Source organism: Haliotis rubra, unplaced genomic scaffold (assembly GCF_003918875.1).
Source record: "Haliotis rubra isolate DU_JTF1 unplaced genomic scaffold, ASM391887v1 Scf384, whole genome shotgun sequence".
Taxonomy (NCBI): domain Eukaryota; kingdom Metazoa; phylum Mollusca; class Gastropoda; order Lepetellida; family Haliotidae; genus Haliotis; species Haliotis rubra.
In genome coordinates, this window is record NW_025767062.1 from 341,560 (window position 1) to 358,573 (window position 17,014).

The 17,014-nt window shown below is 37.6% G+C and overlaps 1 protein-coding gene across 1 annotated transcript in view; it reads left to right on the forward strand.

Moving 5' to 3' along the window:
- The first annotated feature begins 289 nt into the window (after positions 1-289).
- The window catches only part of LOC124286488, a 38,063-nt gene continuing 21,338 nt past the window's right edge, over positions 290-17,014 (forward strand). Inside the window, exon 1 of the mRNA XM_046722862.1 lies at positions 290-438. Coding sequence (XP_046578818.1) covers positions 427-438 — 12 coding nt within the window. The 5' untranslated portion in view covers positions 290-426. The remainder of the gene's footprint in view (positions 439-17,014) is intronic.

Here is a 17,014-nt window from a genome sequence, read left to right on the forward strand (position 1 = left end):
CCTGACCTACATCCGGGCTTTTCCCTTAAAGCACCGCCATCTCCTGATCATTAGCTGAGTGGCCGCACGTACCCCTGCTAAAAATAAATATTCCACTAGCCTAAACCCAAATTCATCGATTTAGCAAACAGTCGGTGAACAGCGCGTTGTTACATCGAGGCCACAATGCTTTCTCCAGTCACTTAGGGTAACACAAAAAGCTTACAGATAAGATATAATATTGACATGTAATTTGCAATTTAGGCCACGCCCACAGATGTGCGGGTGCCAGAACGTATCTTTTCTTCGATATGTGACGTCACTTCCTACAGCGGAACTGTCAATATTACCGCCATGGCAGTGAGCGGAGTCGAAGCAGACGAGAACTTTGACATATTTTCATGCACTTTTGTATTGATGGACGAAGTAAACTGGTAAACCTACATAATGAGGGGATCGGTAAGTTCATTTGTGTGACTCCATGAATGTATTTCGAGACTTTAGCGAGCCAGTTAGCTGCGATCACAGGCTATCGAGAAACAATGCTCGGACCGAGTCCCACTGAATGTAAACTCGGGGCGGTCGTTTTGCGGCAGACTTAATACAACGCTTGACGACCGGTGTACGATTCTATTGAAACTACTTGGGGTTTGGCGAGCTGTTGTAATGTGTCGTGGGATAAGAGGCGCTCGGTTTTCTAGACTCCCTCCGCTGTGTGTTCACCATATGAATGCTATTTGCATGTTTCTGGTTCACAAAGCGTGTAGGTAGAGTTGTGTATCGTCGCGGGGTCACGTGGATCGGTACTCGTTCTGAGAGGTAATAAACCCGCTTATTCACCATATTTAGTTATATGATTCAGTGTAACTAATCACGATATATTATTAATTGTTCATCCAGGTTATGAACCTACTTCCTGTATTTACCTGTGTAATTAATAATGAAATCGACAAATATTGAATTTTCTGTGTGAAGTGACATGACATACCCAGATATGAATGAAATATTAATTCCAGCTGAAATATTTTTTATAACTTGCTGAGTTGCAGATTTATTAGTATATTTTTACAGTTTTGTTTTATTTTTGATTGTGATGCTTTAAGGAAGTGTGACAGAATTCATGATATTAATAATAATAATAAATGGATATTTCTTATGCACCATAGTCCATAAATCAGAACACTGCCATTTTATCATAACAAAGCAACACTTGTAAAATATTTTTAAAATGACTGAAAAGATATTTTTCTTAAATTGTCTGACTTTTTATCTTGTGTTGTAGTTGTGCATAGTACTGTGGGCATGTTGATGCTGTGGGACAATGCTTATATTTCTGAAATAAGTTTTTGCGATGTTGACATGAGATGCCTTAATTTAATGTGTTATTTTTACATTATAATTTATAATTATAATAACATACTATGAGCTTATATTAAGCAAATCATATATTTTGTTATCAATAATAAGAATATTTTTGTTTGAAATAAGATAATTAAATGGACATTATGTCTGCTGTTTTAATGTGGGATAGCAAATGAACTATTGTTGTAATCATGATTATGAAAGGTGTGTTCTGAAATTCTGTCTGGTCCAGCCTTGATTATTTTCAGACCGCTGTGATATTGCTGGATTATTATTGCTGACTGTCATTGAACAACAAACAGTTCCTGGTGTGTCTGGTCCTGTCTGGGTCCTGATCCACAAAGTGTTCGTAATGTTACGAGCTCTCGTAACTATATGGTTTCCCGTAGGCTTACGAATGACGTAGTGCTACAAAGGCTTTGTGGATCAGGCCCCTGGTCGGTTTCAGGTGTCTTTATCAGGGTTTTACATGACTCGTAATTTCTGTGTATTTGACTAAAAAAATTGGTAAAATATATCTATTTACATAGCTGATGCAATATTTATTCAAGTTAGTGTAATCTGAATCCCAATAACTCCACTAAGTATGTAAGATTACTAACAACAGAGGAAAATATCACAAAATATTAATTCACAGTTCTTGCTTAGTTTAGAATTATTTCTTTGACAAAATATTTTGGTGATGCACAAAATGACTTCCCAAACCATTTACTCCGAGTCACCATGACTTTCAAAGTCTATTTAAAAATCTGGATGATGTGACTGGAATGTTGCTGACTTCTATGAGTATGACATTACACTGATTCATCGACAGGGGCAGAAGGATAGCCTTGTGGTTGAAAGTGTTCGCTTGTCTCAGTGAAGGCCAGGGTTTGATTCCCCACATGGTTGCAATATGTTCTGTCTATTTCTGGTGTATGCTGCTGAGATTTGTTGCTGGAATCCTGCAAAAGTGGGTCACTCCCATTTACTGTCAAACTGATTTGTTGAACCCATTTAAGAATTATATTAATAGTCAGTTCTGTCTTACCGCAAGAGGTATGAATAGTGAATTTGAATGAGTTCATGGTGGTTCAAAGATTGAATTGTTTCTAGCGTACTTGTCATAAGATTTGAAAACATTCTCGTTTTGATTATAAATGAGGATCAAGTGGTTTGAGATTGTCATCATGACAATGCAAGGGGCGGTGGGGTAGCCTAGTGGTTAAAGCGTTGGCTCATCACGACGAAGACTGGGGTTCAATTCCCCACCTGGGTGCAATGTGTGAAGCCCATTTCTCACTCACTCATGACAATGCAGCTTTGATTGGTGCTTGTACAGTTAACTGGTTTGCATTATCTGAATTATCTGTCAGCTTTCACAAACATGTCCAAAAAACTGAGTATATTTTTTTATGCATTTAAGAAATATTCCATTTCTTATCATGGCAGGTGAAAACAATTCTGCCTACCTTGGGAATTGAACAATGACTTTAACCACAAGGTTATCCTGATCCCCAGTGTGGTTGGTAGGTTTGTTGTTTAACGCCACATTCGGCAATATTCCAGCTGTATGGTGGCGGTCTGTAAATAATCGAATCAGGACCATACAATTCAGCAGGGCTCCAGATAATTTTTCAACTTCAGGAGTACGTACTCCTTATTTTTTCAATATAGGAGTACTGGATAAACTTAAGAGTACACTTTGAGTACTGAATGGAATTTAATGGCGTATCAGTAATCTTGTGTTTCGTTTCATATATGCACCACAACATTGCTAGTCTTGTGTAAACAGGTCAATAAACAATAAAACAACACTCTATCAGATAAATATGTCTGTAAATGATTCCAAGACCGTACAGCATTGCTGTGGTGTGTATGTGCTACGTTTTCTAAATTATTTCCTACCATATTGTGCATATATTTTACCCGTACAAACGCCGATTCGGCCCTTATCTGGAGCCCTGAATTCAGTGTATCAACGGCATGAGCATCGATCTACGCAATTTGGATATGATGACGTGTGCCAACCATGTCAGCGAGCCTGACAACCCGATCCCGTTAGTCACCTCTTGCATAGGTTGCTGAAGATCAATTCTAACCCGGATCTTCACAGGTGTGAAAAAAACCAGTACGTGGCAGGACTGTGGTTACAGTGGATCTGTTTAGCATTTTTGGTTGACAGATCTATAAAATTTGAACTGATGTTGACCCACAAATGCAAAGTGTTATTCTACTCTAAGTGTATAACTACTGTTCCCACTCAAGGGCAGTAGGGTACCCTGTTGACTAAAGTGTGTGCTCGTCACACTGAAGACCTGGCTTTGATTCCCTATGTTGATACAACCCGTGAAGGTCCCGGGTTGAATGAAGCTTCAGTAACTCATGCTTGTCGTAAGAGGCGACTAACAGGATTGGGTGGTCAGGCTCGCTGACTTGGTTGACACATGTCATCGGTTCCCAATGGGCAGATCGATGCTCATGCTGTTGATCACTGGATTGTCTGGTCCAGACTCGATTATTTCCAGACCGCCGCCATATAGCTGGAATATTGCTGAGTGCGGCATAAAACTTAACTCACTCACTTTGTTGATACAATGTAGGAAGCCTATTTCTGGTGTCCCCCATCTTGATATTCCTGAAATATTGCCATAAGCTGTGTAAAACTATATTCACTCATTCACTCACTGTTCCAGAACATGAGAAAAATATTTCTGCCGTGCTGGTTGTCCTTTGTTAAGTTGCATCAATCATCTGATGCTCTTCAAATTAAACCGATCAGAAAAATTGATTGTCGGTCATCTTCATCAAATTATAAAGGACACTGCCACAACAACCTATACAAATTGACAAAATCACGAACATTTCTAAGTTTCTGTTTAAATCACTGTTACTGCCATCACTGACTGATGAATTATCAGCCCAAAGTTTTAGTGCAAATAGACCATTTAAAAAAAAAATACTGGGCAAGTGACAAAACTGAAATTATTTATCATAGTTACAATGGAAAAAAGTCAGATTTTGGTACAGAGAAAGTTTTGGGGCATGGAAACCATATATGTTACATTGTTAAGAAGTCAATATGTTTTTTGTGTGAAAATTATCTAAAAGGGAGCACAGTGGATTTGCCGCTTTTGTACCATGTATTATGTTTATGTATTTTAGTTTTTGATGCATATGCATTCAATTGAAATAAGTGGCACGGATGGCCAACAATGTGCTTTGTGTCCCCAGGACCTGACAGAAACTATGAGGGGTCCAAACTCGGTTTAACCTTGTGTTTTAGTTTTGTCAGCATGAGACCCGTGCTCATGGGTTTCACCAAAGTGGTAACAAAATGTTCTAAATGACCTGCTTCACTTCGATCTGTTCTTGCACATTAGGCTGAAGTGACTTGAAAACACTGGAATCCTGTTCAAAGGAGCTTTAGGCCTAAAAAAAACATGTTGTGGTTCCGATTACCCAACCGACCCTTGAATTTTGGTGCCGACCCTATGTTTTTAAGTGGTATGAATAAAATATGCTTTCAGGTACCATCGTTTTTTCAAGGCACCAACTGACATCGGTCATTCTGATCAGGGTTTTACATGACGCGTGATTTCTGCATATTTGACGCAACAATTTGCAAACGACTCAAAATATTATCATACGAGTCAAGCTTGACGCAAGTTTTATGGGTGGCCCTCACAATTCAGGTCAATAAAATCGATTTGATAAGCCAAAAAGATATTGTTCGATGATAGTTTGACTTTTACAGAGCAGTCAGATTGTTCCAAAGTACTCAGAGGAGACAGTAATCCTGGCTGTTTGAATTGAACAATGCTGTAGTTTCATTTGGGGGTGTGACATACACAGTTACATACTGATTAACATAAAGAAATATTAAAATTTTCATGACTCCCAAATATTGACAATGACTCCCAAAAATAAATATTGTGAGTCACCATGACTCCCATTTTTAAAAGTCTGTGTAAAACCCTGTCTGATAGAGAAAGTCAACATGATTGCTGCAAGATTGATTGAAAAAACAACTGCACATTGATAAATGTGTTATTAGCTTGTAGTTTTCTTCTAAAAAAATGTAAAAAACAAAATCGTATCTACCTACCCTAAATTTTAAAGAGGTGTAATCGAACAACATTTTTTTTATTTGGCCTTAGTGAGCAAGTGAGTTTAGTTTTACACCGCTTTTAGCAATATTCCGGTGATATCACAGTGGACACAAGAAATGGGCTTCACACATTGTACCCATGTTGGGATTCGAACTCGGGTCTTCACTGTGACGAGCGAACGCATTGACCACAAGGCTACTCCACTACCCCTCAAAGCAGCATTAGAGCTAACAATAGGATTGTGCGTCTAAATATACTTGTGTGTTGGTCATTGTTCTTCTTGTCTCCGGACTTGATTATTTCATTCGGCTGTGACATGGTTGACAGGATGTACAGGCATTCCCATCTGTCGTCCTCTTTTGTTACAGCTTTCACTGGATTCAAATGTCATGGTTACTGTCGGTGCATCACTGCTATTGACGTATGACAAGTGCTCTGAATAATTCAAGATGTATTGTGAAGTATGGGAGACTTGATACATAGAGAAAGTTTGGCATGAGCTATGAAATGTCAAATGTAGTTGATATGATGGAGTTTAAGAAACACTTACGCTAAGACATTTTATATTGCTGAACGTAAGTCCACCCAGCTGAAATGGGTACCTTGTGAGGATGAGGCTGTGTGATAACTTGCTGCACCTAACAGGCTGCATGAGTTGAATACTCCTTAGGGAGTTGAGCTGGTTAAAAGAATGCCAGAAAAAAGACATCTGTTGATCATTGCAAGACTCCAGCGCCTGGAGCATGTACAGTACAACCAGAAATTATTGAGAATTTAAAGATTGTAATTTTTTATATTTTTTTCACTCATTACTCATGTATTAATGTGAATATTAGCAGAACATAACTCCAGATTCAAAGACAGGTGAACAGTTAGTATTTTGTCAAGTCACCATGGGCAGCAATGCAGGCTTCAATGCGGCGGGCATACTACTGATCAAAGAAGTTAGAAAGTCGTGGTCCATGGTGTCCCAATATTGGACCACCTCCTCTTTCATTTCAGCAATATTTGTCAGATTTTTCTTATTGACACTTTCCTTCATAAGTCCCCAAACATTTTCTATTGGATTTAGGTCAGGGCTATAGCTTGGCCAATCTAATAATGTCATATTTTGGGTCCGATGTTTTAGGTCGTTGTCCTGCTGGAAAATCCAAAAGTTTCCATATAACACGTGAGCAGATGGAAGTAAATGTCCCTCGAGAATATCTGTGTACCGCTCACTGTTCATATTCCCTTCAAATACACAGAGGGGTGTTGCCCCTAACACAGATATGCCACCCCACACGTTAATTTTCGGACTGTACTTTGGGCGCTGATACAAAAGTTTTTCAGTTTGTTTGGTCCAGAATTTCAGTGTATTAGGAAACAGCCACACAGAACTTTCATCTGAGAAAATCACATTGTCCCAGTTAAATTTTCTATGCTGTAAGCACCAGTTCAACCTTCGCTCCTTTTGTTCAGGTTTCATGATCGGTGATGGAATTCCTCGACTTTTCTGCCAACCGATTGCATGCAGCTCAGTTCTAATTGTCTCCTTACAGACAGCCACAGTTCCTCTATCAATCATATCCAGCCTTAAGTTTTCTTAACTCCTTCGTTTGTTTTTAGAAACAAGAATTCCAAGCCGCCTCCTGTCACCGACAGTCAATTTCTGGGCCTACCTGCGCCTTCCTGGTGCTCAATGCCATATCCATTTGCAATATTTTTCAAAACACGATAAACAGTGGACAAAGGGATGCCTGTTCTACTTGAAATCACTTTCGCTGATATGATGTCCTTGTTATAATACTCTAAAATCAACTTCCTCTTCTCTAAATCATCCATACTGAGGATCACTGAAAATGTCGTCTGCTAGCAAGTAAACAAAGGGGGTAACTCTTCACAAACTAATGAAAAAGGATTAACGGAGTTGTCTCTCTTGAATGAAGCCAAGCACTTGATAGCTGGTCAAGGTTGTTTATACTAGAAATCCAATTAAACATATTCCTAAAATGGGAAATTAGAGCTTTGTAATCTCTGAAAATAAAAAAATGATACGTATCGACTCCTGACATGGGTATCATGATACGCATCGATTCATGAACTTATGTATCGTGACATCCCTAGTTGCATTAAATACTCAATCTCTTTTATAGATAATTAAGCATGTCGGATATTTTTGTTCCGTCACCAGGTTGGTGGATTGGTAAACTGCAGAACTTTCCTCCTGGTTAGAATAGGTCATCAGCAACTCACCAATTTTGAATAGGTGGTCATGCTCACTGATGTTGTTGATAGATGTCCAATTTGTGAAGGTCAATGCTTATGATGTCAGTCACTGGATTGTCTGGGGCGGTGGGGTAGCCTAGTGGTTAAAGCGTTCGCTCGTCACGCCGAAGACCCTTGTTCGATTCCCCACATGGGTACAATGTATGAAGCCCATTTCCGGTGTCCCATGCCGTGATATTGCTGGAATATTGCTCAAAGCGGCGTAAAACCAAAACTCACTCTCTCACTCACTGGATTGTCTGGTCCAGACTTGATTACTGACAGACTGCCGTCATATTGCAGGAATATTGCTGAGAATGGAGTTACACAACAAATAAACAAACAAACTAGCAAACCTGTTTTGATCAGTCATCCCTCAACCATTGTCGCCCAATCAGTGATATTTTTATTGTGAATAAGTTTCAGACTGCCGTCATGCAGCTAGGATCTGATTGAGTGTGGTGTTAAACAAACAGAACTTCCTGGTTAGTGCAGTTAAGATTGTGTCTCATTAAAATCAGATCTCTTATCTTGATTAGATACCTCTCTGCAAATCTATCATGGAAGGTTGTGTCAAGTTAGCCATTGGGTGAACTGTAGTATGTGGGTTCTTAAGCCAATCAAATCAGCCAATCAATTCTTTTCAGCTTTCTATCAATCAATCTTTATTCATACTGAAGGCCACGGGCCCATAGTATACAAGAACATAGTACACAATATCATAGAAAAGAATAAAAATAGTCAAATCACACTATGTCATATCACATCAAAATGTATCACATCATATAACATCGCATTACACATACTTTGTCGTATCAGATCATATCAAAACACCCCATATTACATCATGTCATATCATAGCTTTCTAAATTAAATCTACTTCAGTTCTTTATCACCTCGATTCAGAAACTTCGATCACAGTACAAGAAACCTGTTACAGAACAGAAATATATATTTAATGTTTGAGTGGGGCCAATTAGGTATAGATGCCATGATGTCATAAAACCTATTTTATTACATATTCACAGTAACAGAATATCATGGCTTAATTTACTGCATTCAAAACACAGAATTCAGAGAAAAGTTTCCACATACTCAGGAAATACCTGATGCTGTGATACAATGGTCGTCTTGGAGGTGCTATACTCGGTCTGAGGGAGTTATCCATGTTAAACTGTGTCATGGTATTACAGTATGTTAGCACTATGAAACCAGCATGAGTTGGGCTTGAACACACACAAGTGCATTTATTTTGCAATGTAAATGCAGTAATCGTGACATGCCATTGAACTCTGTTTTACCTCACCATCTCACCTCGAGGGGATCAAATTCTATTGACAAACAACTTCTTTCCTGCAACAGATGCGACATTTCGGTGTAGATATAACACCATTATCAAGCAAGTGATCACGATGTTAGCATCTTCACTGACACATCAATCCATAAAATGTGTTTCTCTTCATCATACCAGCATCTAAATCTTCTTCATCATACCAGCTTCTAAATCCTCTTCATCATACCAGTTCTAAATCCTCTTCATCATACTAAAGATTCTAAAGAAGTCCCCTCACCTCTCGTTTACTATCTGGTCCATTTTAGTATGTTTGTGTTAAATTGACTATTTCTTTATCCACTAGATACATTTAATAGATTTGATACTGTATATTAGGGATGTCACGATACATAAGTTTCATGAATCGATACGTATCACGATACCCATGCCACGATTCGATACGTATCACGATACCTATTTTCGCGGCATTATTGCGTAAATTTATTTACATTTGGAACATTAATATTGCATATTCTATAATTGTCCATGAAAAGATCAACATTTCTATTCTCAGATTAAAAAAATTCTAATTTCCCATCTCTGTGCATGAAATATAATCAATTATAACTCTCATAACATCTTACGAGGATACATTCAAAACTAAATGTTGATACAGTTTTGAATGTATCGATAATTGTATCGTCTTAGAAAAAGTATCGATGTATCGTGGCATCGTGGCATCCCTACTGTATATGACTTCCTTATTGCATACACTTCAGGAATGCTCCCTGCATGGGATAAGCCAATATATTTATAGTGAATATCACTTGTTATGGCCTGACCTTTGGAATATCCCCTAAAGTATATATTGTGGCCTGTTTTTGAGTTTCTGGTAAGCTATGAAGTGTATCAAGGAGTGTACATGTTGACATTTTTGCTTACTATATTTGCTTCATTCTTTTGCAAAGTACTGAGTGATACGTAATAAAGTTATTAAAGTTTACTGACTGGGTGAAAATGCCATGCTTTTAAGAAAATGGTGGGAGATAAGTATTTGAGCACAGTTTCCTTCAAAGCAATGACCTGGAATGAAAAATCTTGATGGTACATTTGTTTTTTTGCCATCCTGACATGATCATGTCAATTAGTTTGTGATAATTAGATATTGGTTTATTTGTAAGAAAATTGGATTGATTACACTAATCATTTATTAGCAATTTCCATTGATTGAACGTCAATAATGACTGGTCCTCCATGATTTCTCATCCATGACAAAGGAAATAATGACTAGTCCCACATGACATCTCAGCAAATTGATCAAGTGATTAATGACTGATCAGTCCCCAAGTGAGAGGCGTGGCCCTCTTCGTTTAGATACTAAACACATTAGCTAAGGCTTTGAGATATGCTTATATGAGTGGAATGTTTAGCTTGAAGTGATGATATATTTTTGTTGGTTTGTTTGTTGTTTAATGCTGCATTCAGCAATATTCCTTTTTATATTCCATATTGCTAAAAGCAGCGTAAAACCAAACTCAGTCAGTCAGTCCTTTTATATTCCAGCTTTCTGTAAATGATTGAGTTGGGATGAGACAAATTCAGTGATTGACATCATGCACATTAATCTGCACAATTAGGTTATGATGAAATGCATCATCAACCAAGTCTACATGTTTGACCACCAAATCCTGTTGGTCGCCTCTCAGGACAAACATTGTTGTGCTGCAGATTGGTCTTCACCAGTAGAATCATATTATTTGTGTGGAAAGAATGATTTCAGAACTAAGAACATTGTTATAATATGCTCAAAACATATCCTAAGGAGATCCAAATGTTCTGTTGATCTTTTGAAAGATTAGTTGTTGTCTGGTATGCACTACTAGATGATTACACTACTTACGTAGATACAGCAACCAACAGGTTTTCTTAATAATTCACTTCATGCTACATCTTGTTTATTGTCATTGAAACTTAGATCTGCAGCGCGCGCTGCTGTGAGAATATATGACCTGTTACACTTGGGGCACCACATGACCAGAAAGCAAACTATGAGCCATTGAAACCATCATTTTGAGCAGAATGTGTTCTTAAAAAGGTCAACTATGTCTATTCAATGATTAAGAAATAGTCAAAATGGATTCAAGCAAGTAAAAGTGTATCAAATAGTTGTGAAAAGGGAAGCAAAAATCCAGGCCCTAGATTTTCGAAGAGCTCTTAGTGCTACGATTGTCGTAAGTTAATGTTAATGTATGGCGCTTAAGACTATCGTATCGCTAAGAGAACTTCGGAAAATCTAGCCCTGGTGAATATGATATACCGATATCACGGGGAATATTGGGTACTCAATGCAAATATTTGGTAAAATCTTCAATAACAAGTCCGCTGTTGATGTTTTATTCAATAAATTCATTGAAACAGTAACAACATAAAACCTTTGACATGTTTTGACCAATTTGACAATGTTAAGTGTGACAGTGACCACGATACCTTCAGATTAAGTATATAAGAGGTTGGACTAATATCCTGTCTTCATTGGATATATTCCATTTTGTGTACTTCACTTTGATAAGTAACACCCATATTTACGTAAGAACACTCCTGTTTAGATAAAATCATGAATATTCTATTCTAGTGATGGCAATTAAAGAATTGGATTAATGAACGGATACAGTTCAATTCGTGACAGCCCTAGTAATGAATACCCTAAGAAAACCGCAGTACCAAATATGAATAACATGAGGGTAAAACTAAGTTGTTGAAACACTATGTGGAGGGTTACAATACACTTGAGCTTGTCTTGCCTAATAAGTACAAAATTATGTGTGCATATATGTATATTAATATATCCCAACTCCAGCTGAATTCGACATTCTGGTGATTTCGACGATTGCATTGCTCGCGCTATATCGGGCGAGTACATGTGCGATCGGTGTGCACAAACAGTTTCACTGGTAGGGCGGGTGCCCAGTCGCTGTCGTGAGACGTTTTATTGACAATGGAAATTGGGAAGTAAAGTTATATAAAAAGCAAACGAACATCAATATTATGTACCCGAGATCGTTAATACCACTTCAGATGCAAAATCAGTTGCCTTTATAACAAAAAATAGCAAGCGAAAATTCAGTAAGATCAGTCGTCTGCTGGTGACAGGCAGTATATAAACTGGAAGCCACGTGATCACAACACTCCCTCGCAGTGCAGAGCAAAAAGTATGGCTCATCGTCGAAAACCCATACAAAATACCCGGTTGTTATGAGCGGCAACAGTTTCGCCGATATAATGTCATCAATGCTATTTTTGTAGGAAACACTTGATATTTTTGTGTGAAATAGATGAATATATCCTTTATCAGTCGAGGTTAGTAAAATAAAAACTTTAAATGATATTACAGATAAAAATTACGTTTTTGTCTTACATCGTCGAAAACCCTGACACCGGGATATATATGATATAGGCTGATTTAGAAATAGTTGACTTGTGGAGTTCATCTTCCTTATTGTTTCCATGTCTTTATCAAACAAATGATATGCCACTCAAAGATATAATTACAGATTTTATTTGAAAGAAATGCAAAATATATATGCTCTTACACAACAATGTCCTTGTTTCTGACATTTGCTGTTGTAAATCTGCACAGTTAATACTGTAAGAACCTTTCAAAAGAAGCAGTTCTTGACAAACTTGACGGTTCTGTAGTGGTTAGAGCGTCCACCCGGAGAGCGGAAGGTTGCGGGTTCGATCCCCGACCGCGTCATACCAAAAGACGTTAAAATATGGTACTTGTTGGTCCCTGCCTGGGGCTTGGCATTAATGGGTACAACAAGGACTGGAGTCAGTATACTGTGTCTGAATGGGGTATTCATGCTTCACTGCGGCATGGTATTTCAGTGGGCTAGCACTTTAAAACTAGCTTAAGTCTGGGCTAGTACAAGCAGCCGTACATACACATACACACGCATGCACGTCGTCATATGAGCGAAATATTCTCAGGCACGACGTGCAACCCAATTTCACCTCACCTCACCTCTTGAACAAACTGCTCAGAAAGCATGTCTCCAGAGTGTAGTTGAATATCATCTGAGTTTACAGCAGGAGCTTTTCCTACTGATATGATAACTTTAGACAGGCAGACTACAAAGATTATGCAGCTGGCTGAGATTGTCAGGACAGATAGATATAATCATTTATTACCAGGTTAACTGGACATTTGGGCAATTACTTAATAGGCATATTACACCAGAACATGTGACTGTCAGCTGAAAATTAATTGGACATTTTTCTGATATAAATAATTGTAAGTTCTGTAGAATTGGCAGGCTATGTGAACCCTCTAAATACTTGCTAGCCGTTAACAAGGAAATTGTGCACATACCCATGCTTCATCTAGTGATGTGATCATGGTGATTACAATTGCAATTTGTTGTCATCATTGTCCAATAAGCCAGGATTCCAGATTGGCAGGGTTTACGTGTAGGTAATGTGTTAAAAGTTTGAAGATTTGTTATTGGTTTGAAATATGTGATCAGGAATCAGAACAGGAACTTCCTACATTGGTCGCAGGTTTCCATTGTCTGGACCACCAAAACCAGTTCGTCTCCAGTTACAGTTGGCTGGAGACTTGGAACTTGCATGGGGCCATTGTGATTTTCTCAATGATTTAAGTAAAAATCTACACGATTCCTTTTATTATTAATTGACACAGTGGCATAATTTACATGTTATAATTGTATAAAAAGAAAATAGAATCTATCCAAGTATGCAACTTGATTTTGAAATTGCTGTTATCAGAACCTTAACATATATTTTTAGGGCCTTAGTTTGTAGAAAATAGGATCTGCATGTACAATTAATCCCACTCACTGTCAAACACCTTGATTGATATTGTACCACAATACATTTGACAATACCGGTTACCTGATTCGCAGTATGTTGCAATACAATATATTTGCCATTACACAGCCCTTCTGATAACAGTTTACAAGCCAGTCTAACTTCAGATTCTAAGAGTCGAACATAATTCATATATTTTGCAAATTTTGTGGTTATTCAATGATTTGTTAAAAACTGTTGAAATTTGCAAGAGAGTGGAGTCAAGACAAATATCAACTATTTCAGTATAAAACTCTCCAACATTTGGTGTATCTTAGTTTTACTTTTCCACCGTATAGCTGGAATATTGCTGAGTGCAGCACAAAACTAAACTCACTCAGTTTTACTTTAATTCTTGACAAAGTGATATGAGCAAATTCTTCAAATTCCATGACTTTCAACGGGTGTAATTTCAGTACATTTTCATGTTAGTATAAGGACTATCAGATGACTTAAAAGAAATGTTTTTGGACCAAATAAACTGTAATGTGTTGTAAAGTACATACATGTTGTTATTTTGGTGTATTTTGTAAGACGGTATTTTGCAAGCATAAATGCTACATATTTCTTTGTTAGTAAAGAACATCATCAACTATTGACTTGCTGTTAGGCGTAATAACATTGAGAATCCTGAATTACCCCTCAACCATTATATTGTGCTTGAATTGGTCTCTTTGTACTTGGGGCGGTGGGGTAGCCTAAGGGTTAAAGTGTTCGCTCGTCACGCCGATGACCTGGGTTTGATTCCCACATGGGTACAATGTGTGAAGCCCATTTCCGGTGTCCCCACCGTGATATTGCTGGAATATTGCTAAAATCACATTTGATAACAAAGGCTTGTGCCATGAATTACTGAAATCTTCAAAACACCCCACTGTGATATCACTGTTCCTTCACTGTTAATAAGAGTCAAACATGTGTCACACATTTAAAGATAACTTTCTTAATGACATGTTATATATGCACACTTAACACTTCTAGTGTAGATATAGCTTAAAGTGGAGTATGTTGATGAATATTTATAAGAATCATTCATGTTCTGCATGCAGTAAGAGATTTGCCCCACTGTGATATCACTGTTCCTTCACTGTTAATAAGAGTCAAACATGTGTCACACATTTAAAGATAACTTTCTTAATGACATGTTATATATGCACACTTAACACTTCTAGTGTAGATATAGCTTAAAGTGGAGTATGTTGATGAATATTTATAAGAATCATTCATGTTCTGCATGCAGTAAGAGATTTGCCCTACTGTTAAACTCAAGTGCTGTTTCATGCATCATACTTGAATTAAACGCGGCAATATGGTGCATTTCCGTGCTCTGTACACAGTTTAGCCAATCAAATATCAACCCTACCAAATAGGACTGCACGGTTATACCGGTATCCCGATATATTGCAATATGCCTTCTAAACAATACGTATTGCAACCGGTATTTTGGGTAATTCAAGTATTTGATGTTTTATGATTATCTCTCTGTTTTTTTGTGAAAATCTACGCAGACTTTTATTCACACTGTGGTTTTCGATTGTAATTAATTGACAAATCAGCATACTTTACATATAAAAAAGGAAATACAATCCCTCAGAATCAAATCTAAATTCGATATTTCTGTTATCACATATACAACATTTGTTTTTATGGCTTTAGTATGTAGAAAATAGACTGCATGTACAATCAATGTCACTCACTTTCAAACTCTGAAGCTCCTAATATATCACAATACTTATCAGAATATGGGTACCAGAATCGCAATATATAGCAATACAGTTTATTTGCCAATACCCAGCCCTATTACCAAAGAAATCTAACGTAACAAAGCCAGTTTCTACAACTTGACCAACAGTTACCTTTGAAACCATAACATGTGTTGTTTTTACTTGTATGAAGAATCTAATCGATCGAATTGAGGGTCCAATATAAAAAATCGAATTGAATCGAGGTCTGGGTGAATCGATGCAGCGAAAGTGTGGCAAGCTGCTCGTAATAGCAACCATTTGTCTGGCCCATATTCAGTTATTTACAGGTAGCTGTGATATGGTTTAATGATATTGTTCAATTCTTGAAGAATATCGGCCTGATGCATTTAGAAAACTGTCAGTGGTGGTGGGGTAGTCATAATGGTGATAGCATTAGCTTGTCATGCCAAAGACATGTGTTGGATTCCCCACATTTGTTTTTATGGCTTTAGTATAAATGAGCCTGTTTTTGGTATCCCAGAAAAATGACAAGAAAAACATACTAACTCTCAGAGAACTGCAAGTTCCGTGCACATATTTGTTTCGATGTGTACTTGTTATTCATCAGCTCATGAGTGAGTGAGTTTAGTTTACACCTCACTCAGCAATATTCTAGGTATATAGCGGCGGTCTGTAAATCATCAAGCCTGGACCAGACAATCCAGTGATCAATAACATGAGCATCGATCTGTGCAATTGGGATATGATGACATATGTCAACCAAGTCAGCGAGCCTGACCACCCGATCCCGTTAGTCGCCTCTTACAACAAGCATGGGTTACTGAAGATCAATTCTAACCCTGATCTTCACAGGTCCTATCAACACATAAGGAAAATGTCCCATGTGGGAAAGTCAATGTTTTTCTAAACATTGAATTATAGGTCATTCATGGTTACAGTTTCGTCTACCTCTTGTCAGATAGTTTCACAATACTGAATAATTACCCAATACAGCTTTTGAGCTTGTACACTTGAATATCTTCGCTCGTGTTATTTACTGACCAAAACAGGAATCATGTATGCATAAACTCTACTGCAGTGAGGGGTGGTGGGGTAGCCTAGTGGTTAAAGCGTTTGCTCGTCATGCCTGTTACGCAGGTTCGATTCCCCACATGGATACAATGTGATCTCTGCAAGTTGCACCATTGATCATTTGTATCAGTTGGAAAAGGCAAAATTAACACTAAAAGCATTTTCTTTGAGAAGCAATAAATACAATTGATTCTGCAAATGATTTTATTGTTTAGGTGAAAATATTTAATTGGAAGAGTTTTGCCTTGTTTCTCCAGATACTTTCCTATGTATCCCATAATCAAACAAACTGAAAGTCGATGTGATGCGAAAAAGTATTGTCAAATGAATCCTTATAATTAATTCAGTTTTCAGTAGCATGCCAATTAAAGTAATATGATAGTTCTGCTCTTGATATGTACATTATCTGTACATTT